The sequence below is a fragment of the Mobula hypostoma genome, chromosome 10 (genome assembly GCF_963921235.1).
Source record: "Mobula hypostoma chromosome 10, sMobHyp1.1, whole genome shotgun sequence".
In the NCBI taxonomy this organism is placed as follows: Eukaryota; Metazoa; Chordata; class Chondrichthyes; order Myliobatiformes; family Myliobatidae; genus Mobula; species Mobula hypostoma.
The window spans coordinates 62,688,565-62,705,817 of record NC_086106.1 but is presented as its reverse complement, the minus strand read 5'-3'; the positions used below and the strand labels follow the sequence as shown (position 1 = coordinate 62,705,817).

General features: G+C 40.2%; 1 protein-coding gene across 12 annotated transcripts in view; it reads right to left on the bottom strand.

Moving 5' to 3' along the window:
- Positions 1-17,253, bottom strand: part of LOC134352946 (ETS-related transcription factor Elf-1-like) — a 314,459-nt gene that overhangs the window by 2,565 nt on the left and 294,641 nt on the right. For all 12 annotated transcript variants that reach the window (XM_063060619.1, XM_063060617.1, XM_063060613.1 and 9 more), the window contains 5 exons: positions 6,775-6,882; positions 6,213-6,392; positions 4,536-4,619; positions 1,593-1,785; positions 1,001-1,417 (listed from right to left, as the gene is read on the bottom strand). In XM_063060619.1, coding sequence (XP_062916689.1) covers positions 1,001-1,417; positions 1,593-1,785; positions 4,536-4,619; positions 6,213-6,392; positions 6,775-6,882 — 982 coding nt within the window. The remainder of the gene's footprint in view (positions 1-1,000; positions 1,418-1,592; positions 1,786-4,535; positions 4,620-6,212; positions 6,393-6,774; positions 6,883-17,253) is intronic.

Here is a 17,253-nt window from a genome sequence, read left to right as displayed (position 1 = left end):
GAAAGAAGTTTCTAAATGTGCAAGTTTAGAAGCCACAGAAGGCTGAAGAACTGAAGGTGCTAAAGCAAAGATCAGTACAAATTGAGGAAGAAAGCAGAAAATAATTCAAAAGCTAATGGAATAATAGAACAGTTAGAAGCTAATGAAAAGTTCCCCTCCATGTCTATAAGGGATCGCTCACTGGTCTTCCTGCTTTTACTATGATTTCTAATTTACATCTAGCCTTCTTGTATATTTTATGTTTCTCACCACTTTACCCTCATATTCTCACTGATTAATCAATTTCTCTGCCCTCCTTTGCAAAGTTCTCCTCTTAGACAAGGATGTACTAATTTTCATGTTGTATATCTGTACCTTAAAGGTAATTTTGATTTGCAAATCCTCTGTTATCTCTTTAGGTGCTAATCACTGCCTGTTTACTTAAATAATTTATGTCAGTTTCCTAAGCAACCGCAGCAGCCTAGTCCTTCATAGTCTGCTTTGTTTAGATTTAAGACCCAAGTTTGAGATTGAACTACATTCTCTTCAAACCTAATGTAAAATCTACTGCGGTCTACTTCACCAAAATCCTCTTTACAAGAGCATTATTAACTCATTTTCATTGCATAATATTAGATCTAAAGCAAATGGTTCCTTAAAATGCTTTATACTGAAAAAAATTTTTACATCCATGAATTCCCTTTTCACCACATTACTGCTAATTTGACTTGACTGTAGGTGGAATATTGGTCAGGGGAATTCAGATTTCAGATAAGTACCCAGATTTTGCTTGCTAAATTATGAACTGGAGACAAATTCAGTCAGCTTACTGAAAATGTGTTTGAAGACCAGATAAAATGAAATAGGATGCCCATCTAAAGTTCAGTTCTCATATTGATTTTGGAAGAAATTGAGAATGGTGTAACATTACATTTAGCATCAATGCAAAATGAAAGAAACTTCCTCATAAAACCATTCCTGAGTTATAAGTCATTGCAATTACAGTAACATTTATTAGTACCTGATTGTCTGTACAGCTGAAGACATAGTTCCAGCAACCCTGGATACATCTGGCAGTCCCTGCTGAAGGACTTGATTGTTTTGCATCGCCTGCATGGTTGATAAAATGGGACTCTGTGGCCCTCCTGTGTTTTGAGGAGGCTGAATCAGCGATGATGTCTGCTCCTGCTTGATGTGGTGCATCAAAACTGACTGTGGCACTGCTTCTAGCTTGCCTATGTTCTGCAACTGTGAGACTCCACGGGTGATATTTTTCCTCTTTGTTGGTGACGAAGTATCTGATGAGGGGTCCAGATTAGGTGCAGCATGCTTAGCTGAATCATCATCAATGACCACCAGGTCCTTGGGCATGTCCTTGAATTGGTACACCAGCCGCTGACCTTCTACTTTAGCCAAGATTCCCCTCTGGTAGTAATACCTAAAAGGAACAACTGGTTATTCAGAATTGAATTCAGTGCAATAAAGAAAACAGGCCTGGCAGGCTAATGAGGAACTGGCCTGAACTATATTTTCTAAATATCTCAAGTTAGACAATGCAGCAATCCAGCAGAGCAATTTGACACTGCCTTCATGCAAAACACAGCTTTACTCACCTCAAGGCTCTGCCCATTGTTTCATAGTTCATATCTGGTTTATTTTTGTGTTTGCCCCATAGCTTTGACACTGCTTTCGAGTCCACCAGCTTAAAAATACCCTTTTCTCTCTGCGTCCACTTAATGTACTTCGGGCAAGTGTTCTTATCTTGCAGGAGAGCCAGCAGGAATTCCCAAAGGTAAATAGTGTTCCCTAGAAAACAAAAACAAAGGTGAGGAAAATGCATTAACTATCCATTCTGCTACCATATATAATAAAGAAGTTCAATAAAAAGACATGGAAAAGCAGAATAATTTTAAGAGCAGAACAGTTTTTTTGATAAGGACTTAGCAAAAATGCTCCACGTTTAGCAGCTTCCCAATGCTATTTTCAGGTTTGATCTGCCCGTTCACATTTGCTGAAGCCAACTAACTACCACTTTCAAGATTCCTAGACTTCAGAGAAACAAAATTATTACAAATGCAATAAAATATCCATTGGTTTTTTTTGGAAAATTTACAAAAATCTCTTACCTTGAAATCACTTTACAATGCAATAATTTCTTGGCTCCTTGAATGAAATATTAAGTAAATAGTTTGCCATTGCTTTGATTAACACTAACTACCTATCTAGACTTCACAGGGTTTATTGGTTTTGGCAAGGAAAGATACTGAATATTTTATGTAAAAATAGAAGCCTGGCTTCTGTGTGTGGAACCTTGCTGTCTGCAATATAGTAATAAACAATAGCATTTTTATTGGTGTTGATCAGAAACAGGGATTCACCAGTCGAGCACCTCAACTACATGACAATGCAAGTAAATACGAGCCTCGAGCAGCACATACAAAATAATGGGGGAATTCAATAGGTCAGGCAGCATCTATGGAGAGGAATAAACATTTGGTTTTGGGCTGAGACCCTTCATCAAGACTGGAAAGGAAGAGGGAACTGGCCTGAATAAGGAGGTGGGGTAGGGGAAGGACTACAAGGTGGCAGGTGAAGATGATTGCAACACATTAAAGTTTACCACCAATGAACTCACTATATCACACCACAGACGGGATATCCAATAAACAAATAAGACTGACCACATAGGGCATTTATGAAGGAACTTGAATAAAAATGTTAGTACTTTTGGAAATTTTTCAGTGAATACAAGGAAAATCTTATGTTGTGTTTGAACGTAAGCTTTGGTGTGTGACAATGTTTACAAAAAAAATTCAAGGCTTTCCCATTTACCATGAATTGATGTAACACATGAAATTGCACTTAATTTTAAAATTACTGATTTTCTATGACTTCAATTAAGTGACAAAAATTAAAATGAAACCTTGCTCTACTTTGAGTAGCTAGCACATCGACATGCAAGAGGATGCAAGACCACAATAAATTATGTAGCTGAATTCTTTATTGATACTTCTTACTACAGATTACACAGCACAGGAAGAGGGAAGTTTTATGTCCTTGATGTGAAAAGTATGCCATCCCAGAGATGAAAGCAAAATGGTTCTGGTGGGTACAGTATATTGATGCAGGTTAATACCATCAGCACAGAATGGGTTAAACTGCCAACTTTATATTTCATTTCATAGTTCACAATATGGGAAGTGGCCATTTGGCCCAGCAAGTCTATGCCCACTTTTGGAACAATAACATTCCCCTCTTATTTTCTTATAACTCATTCTCCTTCACATGCCCCTCCACTTTGAATCTTCTAGTACCTACTTACGCAAAGTATAATTTACAGTAGCCAATTAACCACCAAATGTCTTTAGCAAATCAGACCTGTTCTAGTCTAGAGAAATTCTGGAGAGAAGTTTTTTCAACCCTATCTCATATTCTTAATTACCATTTAGAACCTAACCCTCTGGTTGCTCTTTTTGGCACCTTGGGTGATGTAAATTTGCACTTGAGTCCGACTAAATATCAAACATTATCTTTTGCCTTTCTCTTGGCTAGACGATTGATTCCTCTTAGGTGGAAAGATGCTGCCCCACCCACTCACGCTCAATGGCTTAATGATATTATGGCCTGTTTAGACCTCGAAAAGATTAATTATTCACTTCTCAATTCTGACGTAAAGTTTCATAAGGTATGGGGACCTTTTACTTGAATATTTTCATAATTCTTCTTCAGGGTAAGTTTATCCTTTTTTGTATGCTACAATCCCTTATTTTCAGCTTTTTTTTGTAAGTTATACGGTTTTTTGTTGTGAATTACATTATAGTTTTGGTAGTCGGCGTTATACTTCCTTTTTTCCTATATATATTTACAGTTTTCTGGGGTTGAATGCGCCGATTGATTATTTTTCTTTTATATGGAAAATGGTTGGCCTAGGCTTTTCTTTTTCAGTGGGAGGTTGGGGTGGATACTAATTTTACGTAATTCTCTTTTGGGTGCTTTTTTTTCTTATTGTTATGAATTACATATTGGATTTGTTTGTTTTGCACTGTATAAATCTCCATTTTGTTGTTGGGTTTTTTCTTTGTAGTTTCTTGTAGAAATGCATAAAAAAATTAATTTAAAAAAAAGAAATCAGAGAAAGCCCAGAGAGAGAATGTGTGATCTCCATTGACTCCACTGAAGTGTCACTGCAGCTCTAACTATGGCCATACTAGGAAGAAATTTAAGCTACTCTTAGGTGTAACAGAAACCTCTGCTAAGCATTAGAATGCTTGACCGTTCAGCTTTTCCTTCTAGCTCTGTGGTAAGTGCAAGTTGTTTGAGCTCTCAAAGTTTAAGACCGATAACGCTGAACTCTGGAGAGAGAGAAGGGGGAGGGAAGGGGGTGAACAAGTGATAGAACAGCAAAAAATTACAAAAGATAAACAGCTTTTGCTTTGTCAGCAGATCCATCACTCAGGGTTAACACAATATCATGTTGCTGATGATACAAAAAGACACTGAAAGATAAATCACAATGTTTGTGCAACTGTTGAGCTATCATGCTAATGATGCTTTACCTTTCCCATCCTTATTTTTCTTTTTAATTGGAAGGTGCGGAGCTGTGACAGGCGAAGATGGGCGAGAGGATTTCATCTTCCGACCTGGAAAATCAAATCACATCACTCTATGCAAACACACATCATCCTCTGATTAACATCACCATCTACACTACAGCATGCTCCAACATGTGGCAACCACACATCACTAATAATTACAAACGCAATCTGGAGAAAATTCTACATGAATGGACATCCACCACTGGTACCTAAAGACTACTGACAATTTAAAGAGGCACTAATTAACTGGGAACTTTAATTTCAGGACTAAAACACTTTTGTTTTGACTAAATGTAAAGTGACTTGACTCAGTGTGTTAAAGTAAAATGTTTTAATAAGTTTGCAGTTAAACTTCAATGTTGTAGATGCATTTGAGTGTTAATGCAAAACTAATACAATAACCATCAAATACATTAATGGCCCAAGGATGAGGAACACCATCTTACTGACTGAATGAAGTCTGCAATACAAATTTGGTTTTAAAGCCATAAGGGAAAACACAGAAACGTCAGTTACACTACCTTATGAAAATACAATTGTGTGTTGACCACGTAATATAATTATACTGTTTTTGATCCTGACAAGGGAGGGTCCGGAGTGAGTCATGTTAACACTGTTCAGCTAAGGATAAGGTGCCCCATTGACTTAAAAATATGTGTATTGTTCCAGAGTGGGGGGTAAAAAACAATTTCTTGAAGTTGGCATCGAACAAAGCTCAGATGTACTTTTCAGTAATCATTTGGCAATGGCACAAAACTGGGTGGGATTTTGAGTTGCGAGGATGTTTTAAGGCCATGGTGCATGTTCAGCGAATAGACAAATACAAGGCAGGTGCAGTATAATGTAGCTAAATTTTAAGTTATCCACATTCGTAGGTAAAACAGAAAGACTATTATTTCTATGATGAAGGATTGGAAAATGTTGATATGCATGGATTTCCTGGTATATTAATAGATGAGAGCAAGCATCCTGGAGCAGTTTTAATCTCCTCCCCCAAGGAATAACATACTTCTCACATATGTATGTAGGGAAAGTTTCAGCAGATGTATCGCTGGAATAGCGGAACTTTCATTTGAGGAGAGATTGAGTCGCATAAGGACTGGTGTTTAGAAGGCTGAGGAATATACACAGTTTGAATATGGCCAGAAAGACAGATGAGGTGAGGATGTTTCCCACTGACCGGGGGTCTAGAACCAGGAATGTCTTCACCATCTCAGGACTGAGTTTAGGACAGAGGTGGGGAGAAATCTCTTCAATGGATGGTGAACCCATGGAATTCCCACCACAAGAGGCTGTGGAGGCCAAACCACTGAATACATTTACAAAAGGTGAAGAACAATTTCTATCTATTAAAAGGCATGAAGGATTATAGGAGAGAATTGAGAATAACTGAGATGAGAATTAGTTGTGATCATATTGAATGATAAAGAAGACTTGAAGGGCCAAATGGCCTACTCTTGCTCCTAGTTTCTATGTTCTTGTGAAGCAACAGTATAGTTTTATTAAGTGTGCAATTATATAACTAGAAGTTACAAGTGAAATAAATAACACTGCAAAATTGTTTACAAAGTTGCTCCACTTCAGCACCTCTGGTTGTTTCTCTTTTCCCATAAATACTATCCTCAACCTTGAGCTTACCTTTCTTTTTCCTTTGTTTAAGTGCATTTTTTCTTGGAGAATCACTTGTAGAATCATCTTCATCAGCTGCCATTGGAGTTGAAGATCTTTTTATTACATCAGGGATTTTATCTAATGTGGTAGTGACTTGCAAAGCAGAGTCTGTGATTTCTCCATCCAGAGGGTGTGTAAATCCATGAACTAAACGGCATTTTAAGAGGAAGAAAGAGAAAAGTGGAAGAGGGGATAAAATTACGGTTTTGACAGATATTGGTTTGAGCATTTATAAGTAAAACATGCCACAAATGTACCAGTACAGTAAAATTTTTGTGCAGTGTGCCTATTGTTCTCCATTGCAATACCTAAACGCTTTACCATATGTTAGTTTTACTTTTTGTACAATCTAATAAGTACAGCAGCAAGTTTCCTTCATAAGATCCACAGGACTTCCCATTTATTTAAAGATATTGAGGCTTAAGCCAGAGACTCACCCTTATTCTGTACAGTTAGTATTATGATAGGAACATACTACTTCAAGCAGAATACAGAGCCAAAGGGGAAACCCAAAGAAACTAAAACTTACACATTCTCTTTTCATCCAAGATAGCATTTGGGGATTCCATGTTAAGAAGTGCTTCAGCGGCCTCGATTGTCTCCATCGTCTCGTCTCCATTCTCGCAGGAAGCTTCCACTGTAGGTCAAAGAATTATTAAAACAAGTTAGCAAAGAGTAAAGAATTCCCACAATCACAAGAAGAAATGCAAAGAAAGTAGGTAATCTATGAAGATCCTTTCTTTACTGATAAGTCATGGTACTTCAAATGTATTTTCAGGTTCTCAAGTGTGAATAAACATTCTGTCACTCTGACTGGTGCCACACTATCCCCAAAATCACTCATCATCAGGGAGGAAGATTCACAACTCTCTCCTAATCCACACATTAAGACTATGTTATAAGGACATAGTTCCTTCATGTAGCTCACAGCCTCATAAATAGAATGGGAGTCTCAGGCTAGGAAATTATAGGCTGGTCAATTTACTTTTCCTGCCCTGACAATAGCCTTACAAATCTGAAACAACCACAACTGAATTCCTTCTGTAAACTGGTGACTAGAATGGTATGCAATGCGCTAACTGTGAAAACACTGATGTTTTATATATGCAAACACAAGGAATTCTGCAGGTGCTGGAAATTCAAGCAACACACATCAAAGTTGCTGGTGAATGCAGCAGGCCAGGCAGCATCCCTAGGAAGAGGTACAGTTGACTTTTCGGGCCGAGACCCTTCGTCAGGACTAACTGAAAGAAGAGCTAGTAAGAGATTTGAAAAGGGGAGGGGGAGGGGGAGATCCAAAATGATAGGAGAAGACAGGAGGGGGAGGGATGGAGCCAAGAGCTGGACAGGTGATTGGCAAAAGGGATATGAGAGGATCATGGGACAGGAGGCCCATGGAGAAGGAAAAGGGGGAGGGGGGAAAAACCCAGAGGATGGGCAAGGGGTATAGTCGGAGGGACAGAGGGAGCAAAAGGAGAGAGAGAGAAAGAATGTGTGTATATAAATAAATAACGGATGGGGTATGAGGGGGAGGTGGGGCATTAGCAGAAGTTTGAGAAGTCAATCTTCATGCCATCAGGTTGGAGGCTACCCAGATGGAATATAAGGTGTTGTTCCTCCAACCTGAGTGTGACTTCATCTTTAAAGTAGAGGAGGCCATGGATAGACATATCAGAATGAGAATGGAATGTGGAATTAAAATGTGTGGCCACTGGGAGATCCTGCTTTCTCTGGTGGACAGACCGTAGGTGTTCAGCAAAACAATCTCCCAGTCTGCGTCGGGTCTCGCCAAGGGAGGAACAACACCTTATATTCCGTCTGGGAAGCCTCCAACCTGATGGCATGAATATTGACCTCAAACTTCCGCTAATGCCCCACCTCCCCCTCGTACCCCATCCGTTATTTATTTATATACACACATTCTTTCTCTCTCTCTCCTTTTTCTCCCTCTGCCCCTCTCACTATACTCCTTGCCCATCCTCTGGGTTCCCCCCCTCCCCCTTTTCCTTCTCCCTGGACCTCCTGTCCCATGATCCTCTCGTATCCCTTTTGCCAATCACCTGTCCAGCTCTTGGCTCCATCCCTCCCCCTCCTGTCTTCTCCTATCATTTTGGATCTCCCCCTCCCCCTCCCACTTTCAAATCTCTTACTAACTGTTCCTTCAGTTAGTCCTGACGAAGGGTCTCGGCTCGAAACATCGACTGTACCTCTTCCTAGAGATGCTGCCTGGCCTGCTGCATTCACCAGCAACTTTGATGTGTGTTGCAATGTTTTATATAGTTGCTTTTACACTCTACAGCCCAACCACTAAAGGGAACTTCAGTGTGCTCCATCACCCATTGTCTAACTTTCCGACTGCTCTCGAGTGGATGTGTGCAGTCCTCTTGCTCCGATGGGACATTGAATCACTGTATTTGGCCATCTCAGGCTTCTCCAGATTGAATCCAATTTGCTAGAGATATTTCCACAAATATTTTGTTGTTGCTGGGAACCTTTTCCCTCATGGTCAAGCTAGTTTTTAATGAAATGCAGACTTCCAGATTTTGCTCCCAGCATTTTGTGCAACCCATTCTGACTTTCAACAAGCAAAAAACAAGGGGCCTAATTTTGAGCCCCATGCACTCAACATTCCAGTCACACACTTACATTTACTATTATCCTTTGTAGCTCATTTTGGATTAAGTTTGCCATTGATCCATGGATCCCACAGGTTTTAATTTATATAATCTTCTCAAGAGCTTAAAATTCACAGAGCCTGCATCAACCTAATATGTCAAGCTTTTGTTAAGCACAACCACCCCTCAACATATACATGCTGACTACTCTTGTTTAATGACTTTCTGAATGACAATATTGCCTCAATAATTTGCCCATGACCAAAATTCGGCTGACTGCTCAATGATTATTTTGCATTCCATTTTGTCCCTTTCCTGCACCTGACACCTATTTTAGAGACTTTTAGAAAAAGATATTCAGAGTCTGCAGTGTTTCTTACCTACTGTTAATGATACTAAAATTACTTTCTCCTCCTCTGCTCTCAACTACAATTAATTATCCAATATTTCTGTCTTCCTCCCAATCTTTTGTGAAGTCAAGGGCAATATGTTTGTCACGTCTACCTCTTTGCTTTCTAATAGGCCTTTTCCCCCGTGGTAAATTGTTGTCTAATCATGGGGTTGTAGGCGTGTTGACAAAACTCGACACGAGTGTAATTACTTCTAACATACACTTGATTCCCTCCACAAAGAAATGGCAATGTCACATAGATGTCAGAGAAAAAAAAATCCCCAAAATGTAATAGCATACAATGTAACACGTAACATACATGGCAAACTTAACCCTTATCGGTCCGGGTGAATTCTGCCAAATGAATCCCTACATGGTGCCTTTGCCCACTGTGCCCATACCAGGTGTTTTACTGATCAACATTAAACCCATTTGCCTGCATTAGAGCTACATCCTTCTATGCCTTGCCTCTTTACTGTAAGTGTCTGCTTCAAAGTATCTCGAATGCATTATTTATACCTGGTTCCACCAGCTCCTTTGGCAGCATGATCCAGCTATAAACCACTCACTGTGAAAAAAATATTACCTCTCAGATCCTCTTTAAAACTTCCTTCTCACCTTAAACCCATGTGCTCTCATTTTCGACATCTCGACCATGGAAAAAATAGGTTATGATTATCTCCACTATCTATGTATCCCACAATTGTATATAGTTCTCCCCAGGGAAAACAAGCCCAGTTCATCCACTCTCTCTGCTCAACTGAACTCCAATCCAAGCAACATCTGGTGATTCTCTCCAGTGCAATCCCATCGTCCTTACAGCGAGATGACCAGAAATACTCACAATACTCCAAGGTGGCCTACTCAGTGGTTTGTAAAGTTGCACACATAGCGTTTCAACTGTTATATCCCATGCCCTGCACTATGAAGACAAACACGCCAAAGGCTTTCTTCACCACACTGCTTACTGTCTGGCCTTAATTCAGGGAACGATGGACTTGGACTCCTAGATTCCTCTGTTTATCAATATTCCTTAGTGTTCTTGCATTTACTGTATATTTTTGTTGTTCCTTTTCACACCTTGTAGCGCATCGGGAGGCATTTTTGCTGTGTTTGTAGCATTTGACTGATTTTTTGTGAGGCTGAGTTGTTAGCTCGATGCTCAGCCCAGCACGGATATAAAGTGTGCAAGGAGCTGGCGGGATTCTATCTTGGATCCATTCATCTTGAAGTCCAGTGCTGATGCCACTACACCACTGGCCTTTTTACTGTACATACACTATCCTTATACAATTTTCAAAATGTAGCAGATTGCACCTCCATCTGCCTGCACATGCCCAAATTTTCATCTGCTCATATTCCTGCTGTAGCCTCAGACAGCAGGCGATTCTGCAAAGGCTGGAAATCTGGAGCAGCACACATAAAAGCGCTGGGGGAGCTCAGCAGGTCAGACCAGCACCACCGGAGGGAAATAAGCAATTGATGTTTAGGGCCGAGACCCTTCATCAGGACTGGAAGACAAGGGGCAGAAGCCAGAATAAGAAGGCAGAGGCGATGGGGAAAAGTACAAGGTGGCTGGTAAGGGGGAAGGAGGGGGTTTGGGGGAGGGGCTATGATATACAAAGCTAGCTGATGATAGGTTGAATGGTGTTTACTACTTCTGCCATATGTTGTGAAGTTTGTTCTTTTGTCACAGCAGTATAGTGCAATACATTAAAATGTTTTAATAAGAAATATATATAAAATAAATAAATAATGCAAAAGAAGGAGCAACCTAGTGAGGAAGAAAGAATCTAATAAAAAAGGACAGTGGGTCAAGGAATAAAGAGGATTAGCTGGGGAGCCAAAGGAAATGGATGGCATATCATGAGAGCAGGGGAGAAGAGAAGGTGTGAGAGGGCAACCTCACTTAGTCTCCCCACTCTCTTATTCTGGCCTCTGCCCCCTTCCTTTCCAGTGTTGATAAAGGGTCTCAACCTGAAACATCAATTGTTATTTCCCTCCACAGCTGCTGTCTGACCTGCCTAGTTCATCCAGCATTTAATGTGCGTAGCTTTAGACAGCCTTCTGCGATATCCATAACCCCACTGATTTTCATGTCATCCAAAATTATTCTTAACCATCCTCTACATTCATACTCAAGTAATTTATATCACAGCAATCAAAGGTCAAGGGACCCAGATTCTGTGTACCACTAAACTCTGTAGTACACCACTAATCACAGATCTGTATTCAGAAATATATCTTTCCACCACGACCCTATAACAAAGCCAGTTTGAATTGAATTAGCCAATTCACCTTGGAACTTATGTGCCTTGACCTTCCAAGTCAGCCTACCATGCTTGTCAGCTACTTTACTCAAGTCTGGACAACATTTACTTCCTGCCTTACTCAATCTACTTTGCTACATCTGCAAAACGCTATCAAATCAGTACAACAGGACACCCTGCACCAAAAGCCATACTGACAATGCTTGATACTCCCTACCTTACCAAATGTACACCACTCCTATCCCTTAGATTTTTTTCCCAATAATTTCCCTACCACTGTTCTTTAGCCTACAGTTACCTGGATTATCCCTGCTGTCCTTCTTAAAAAGAGGAACAGCAATAGTATCCTCTAGTCTTCTGGTACCGCAGCTGTGGCTAAATGATGCAAAGAAATCACCATCTGGGCCTCAGTGTTTTCTCCCTTGTTTTCCGTAGCATTGAGGAGCAGATTTCATCTGGCCTCGGGGACTTATCTACTCAAGCTTTCGAAGTCAACCTACAACTGCGCCTTCTCAATACTGACATGCTCCAGACAATCAAAGAACTCCTCTCTGAACTCATTATATCTTTCTTCTTAGTGAATACAGATAAAATATATTCATTTCAGACCTCACCCACATTCCCTAGCTCCATATATAAATTCCTCAAATGGAAGCCCTCTATCCTCCTGCTCCTACTGATGGAATGACTTATGATACTTCTTAATCTTTCTTAAGTACTCTCCTATACCCTCTATATTCCTCAAGCTACATGCGTGGTTATAGTTTCCTATACCTGTCATATTCTTTTGTTTCCAATTAAATCATTAATAAGCTTCGTCATCTTAATTTTCTCTTCTTTTCCCATCATCCTGATTCTGCTATCCCTGAACTCCAATAACGCTCTTTTAACCACCTCACACTTATTAAATGCTGTTTTATCCCAAGCTGATTTAAATCCTTTCCAACAGAACTGTTGATGTGGGCAAATCCCACCATCTCTAGAACCACTCTTAATGCCCAGGAAGCTAAGTGCCCGTTTACAGCGTCGACCTCCGAGTGCTCCTTTACTGCATTCATATGCTTAAGGCATCCGAGACTGATCCGGAGATCAATGAATTTGAGGTCTGGCTTTTAATTTTCCTTGGTACCTGAAATTTGCCTACAGGTTCTCATTCCTCAGTCCATTTCATCATTCTCGTTCCTCAGTCCACTTCATCAGTGAAAATACAGACCGCTCTGTTCTCCTTGCTGAGAATTTCCTCAGCCAGAGACCCTTAGAAATCTAAAAATTATGCAGATGCTGGAAGTCTGAAAAGCAAAGCAGAAAATGCTGCAGAACATTTGTGGAAAGAGATATATGTAGGTTGAAGACCCTTCCTTGGATGCATCTTTGATCCTGCATCGATTGAAATGCTGCACAAGTAGTTAGCAAGTACCATAATAAAAAATGACGTCAGTCACATTCCAAATCAAGCCGTACAATTGCAGCAATGAATTAGGATTGATGATTGGCCACAGGTGATTTTTTTTTTACAATGAAACAAATAGCAATATAATTGGCAGGTTAAAATAAAAATCATCCCACACCCTAGCTGCAATGCATAACCCAGTGCTTAGTCTGAACAACCTACAAGGGCAATCAAGCTATTAAATCATAGGGCCCTCAGGACTTAAAGGGGATGCTAACTAATCACACTACTTTTTTGTATTTTTGGCAGCAACACTGACTTCTCAGCTCGAGATAGAGCCCTGGTGACAATCTGCAAAAGCTGCAAAGAAGCAGACAAACAAAAATAATGATTCAAGCAGTTTGCTGAGATTACTCAAGTATTGCCAACAGACTCCTGTCTGTACTGCAACAGACAAGCCAGCTGAAGAGCAAGACAGCTCGCCCCAATAGCCTCAGGTTGACCAGAAATAGTTTGCATTAAGTTGCCAAATATAAACATTTCTCAGTCAGAATCTGATGTGATTCTGTATCACAGCCAAAGCCTTCCAAGGAGTAGGAATTTTGATTGATTTTTATTTGTCTGGTTTGCCACAAATCCCAGCTGTGAGCTGCTTCTGTAGCTATGCCCTCTGCTATGTGTCACCAAGGTGGAACTGAAGGGAAGTTAAACCAAAACTACATCCACCACTGTACCGAGCGGAAGAGTGAGGGAATGTGACAGCACTGGTGGGTTGGTCAGTAGTAAGGTGTTAGTGCCATCACTGGTGAAACTACATGTAAGGCAAAATACAAGAGCTCAAGCAACCCCAAAATACCGGACCCCACCTTGTTTTAACGGCAATTCCGATGATTTTGCACTGACAATGCATTTTGTGAGCTTAACACACAGAGATGCTGCTGTAAATCCAAAGGTCAATCAGAATAAATTTCTGTTTTTCAGAATGGTTTAAACATTGTATCCTTTTTACTGGAGGTCAAGAGATTTAAGAGGAAGACTGACTGCATCCTTTTTAGAGTCTAATTGCTAACTGACAGACATGCAAAAGATAAAATTACATCGCAGGAGCTAGATCTCTTTGGCAAGTCATAGAATCAGGCATCTTAGAAGGATTAAAAATTAAACATGACATGTTGTTAAATTGTTTGTACATATTCCTTTAAAGGATAAAACCTGCAAATGTTTCACATTTTCCAAACCATTGCCGAGGATGTTTACAGGACAGCCTGCCAATCAGGATCTTAGGCATGTCTGTGGGAATGTCATAAAAAAGCACATACATTCTGACTACAGCATTTAGCACAATGAAGAGATCCCCCAAAAAAAGTCAGTGATATGTCTAGAGTGCTGATGTACTGCTTTAATACGTTTTTGACCTTTTCCATCAACAAAACAGGCAGAAATAATTACCGGGCTTCAAGCTTCAACTATCTGAAAATTGTAGCCACATTAAATAAAGACTCATGTTCTTCCACATTTTAGTGTATTTAAATGTGTCATGAAAACACTTGTTATTTCTTTACTTATTCATAAATAGCCTCCTTTAAAACAAAATGACAGTCAATATACGAGTAAGTCTTCACAATTCGTCCCCAAAGACTTCAGGCCCGTAGGTGTGAATTTTTAAAGACCTTTACCCAGCAGTGTAGATAAATAAATTACTCAGACACCCTCAGAAATAGTTATACTGTGCAATCAAAATTCAGTTCAATCACTGTTCTCAGTCAAGATATTAAAGGCCATTTCTCCCAAAAGCTTAAAGTTAAATCACAAACAGGAGAAAATCTGCAGATGCTGGAGATCCAAGCATCACACACAAAATGCTGGAGGAACTCAGCAGGCCGGGCAGCATCTGTGGAAAAGAGAAAACAGTCAACGCTTCAGGCCTGATGAATGGTCTTGGCCTGAAACGTCGGCTGTTTACTCTTTTCCATAGTTGTTGCCTAGCCTGCTGCGTTTCTCTGGTATTGTATGTATAGCTTAGTAGAGCTACTAGGACTTGATGTTTCAAGCCCTATGGTAAGTCGGCACTCTTGATGTTGGCAGTGGGCTGGGAGTGGTGACAAGGAGGGAGGGTAGGTACGTCATCGGGGTCATCAGGTGGGCACCCTCCTTCTTTGACGTTTCGTTGATAAGCCCACAATGTCTCCAGAGGGCTCAACGGTGCTACCTGGCATCTCAGATACACTCCCCTCAGTTCCATACCCTCCTGTCTTCATCTTGCAGCCCAGTTGTTGTCTTTCCTTTTAATCCAAATCCAATTGCTGCTTTTTTCTGCTGCATTTGACAAGGACTTGACTGCTTGTTGGAGGGAGAGACCCCTCACCCCCATCTTAAAGTTAAAGCCTTTCCAAGAATTAAAATGTCAAGGTCTTTGATATTGTGAAATATATAGTTAATTATCTAAGTTTACACCTCAGCAATATTTATGTGAGGGAGGAATTAGATCAAGTTCCATTATTCCTTATCTAGCCACCGGGTTAAAAGATCATGGCATATGCTGCCTCCATGGGGCATTTTCTTTGGCATGCAAGGCTCTGATTAGGAAAGGGTTTAGGAGGTGAAGACACCAGAGCAAGGCATGAGAACTGAGGATTGGGTTCATGGAGATACAGGTAGTACAACATTTCAGGGAGGGACTAAGTTAAAACACAGCATCTTAGATAGAATAAAGGCAGAGGGATTAAATTAAGGAGCTGCCATTGTTCCTCCAGCTCCCCACAATGCAGTAAATCAGAAAACATGTCTTGTAGAGGGTGAGATAAAGGTTCTATTTCCATGCCGTATGATTCCATCACTCTAATATTGCAAAGCTGAAGCGTTGGTAGGGTGATTACTAACAACAGAACACGTCTTAGTGGCATGGACTGATCTCCAGAGGTTCCACAAGTCCATATCTATCTTGCTCAGATGTGGAGGGCATATCTTCCCGGTGTAAAGTGCATAGCGCGGCAGGGACACAGTTTGAGCAGCAACTTTTGTGCTCAGTCGAAGGAACGCCCTGATGTGGCCCCTTATGCTTGCAGAGAAGCCAAAGGCCAGCCCTCAGCTTTGTACACAGCAAGCCCTGCACAGGAACCCTGCCTCTCAGATACAGAGACTTTTAAAAACCTGCCAAAAACCGGTAAGTAATTAAAACTATAAAAACTAAAACAAAATAAAATATAGTTAAAACACCTAGTTATTTTAAAAATAATAAAGCAAGCCTAAAGAATATTTTTAAAAACCTTGCCTTGCTTTTGCTTCAGATTAGCAGTTTCAATAGGATTTCAAACCCTATTAAAATCAAAGAGATCTCAGACCCTGCATATCCAAATCCAAGACTTACTGGTTCAGAAATGTTATGTTTTGTAACTCCAGAAACTAATTGAAAGAAACACACAGGAGCCACAAGACTGGTCTACTTAGCTTTTCTTTTCTTTTTTTTTAAGTAATGAACTCATACATGAACAGGTGGCATAATGATTAATGCCATTCACGTATTTCTAAGTATAACCCATAATAAATTATGTAAACAAACAAAGAATGCTTAATCAAACAGTATATTGACAATATTATTCAAATATTACTGGTATATTGAATGTATGACACTACGCTCTAGTTAGTTATAAACTCCAATTTCATATAGAAGTCATCTCAACTCAAATATGTAACTTAGTGCTCTCTAGAAATTATATATTTAAAGCCATATATTATAGGTATATAATATATATTCAGGCCCAAAGATTTAATCACTGTGTTGCATTTCCTGCACTTATGGGATAATGTCTTTCCTGATCCGGGGGCAGGGGGGCGGGGGGGGGTTGGTTGTCACTCTGTTTGGCAGGTAAGATTTGTGGCTGGGAAATAACCTCAGGTTCTAGGTCCTCCTCAGTGGTGGTTGTAGGAGTTGACTCTGGGATTGCTCTGAAAACCTTTCTTCTCTGACCATTACTCTGCTCCCCTCAAACAATCCATATGTCATCTCCAGATGACATCAGACACAATATTTACTGTGTAGGAGAGTGGTTGAGTTCTGTACTTAACCTTTCCAAGTACCCACTTTTGATCATCTCTGTAATTCCTCGCCAGTACTGCTCATCCACGATTCAAACATCAAATCTCCTTGTTTGAGGAGCCCTCAACGGTCCTGCGTTCTCCTTCTGAGATTGGGTTTGAGGAGATCCAAGCATGAGCGCAAGGGATGACTCAGGAACAGTGTAGCTGGTGAGTTGTTGGTCATAGAGTGTGCTGCATTGTGATATGCGAAAAGAAACTTGGCAAGCTTTTCATTTAGTGTAGTGTGTTCTGCTGACATTGCTCA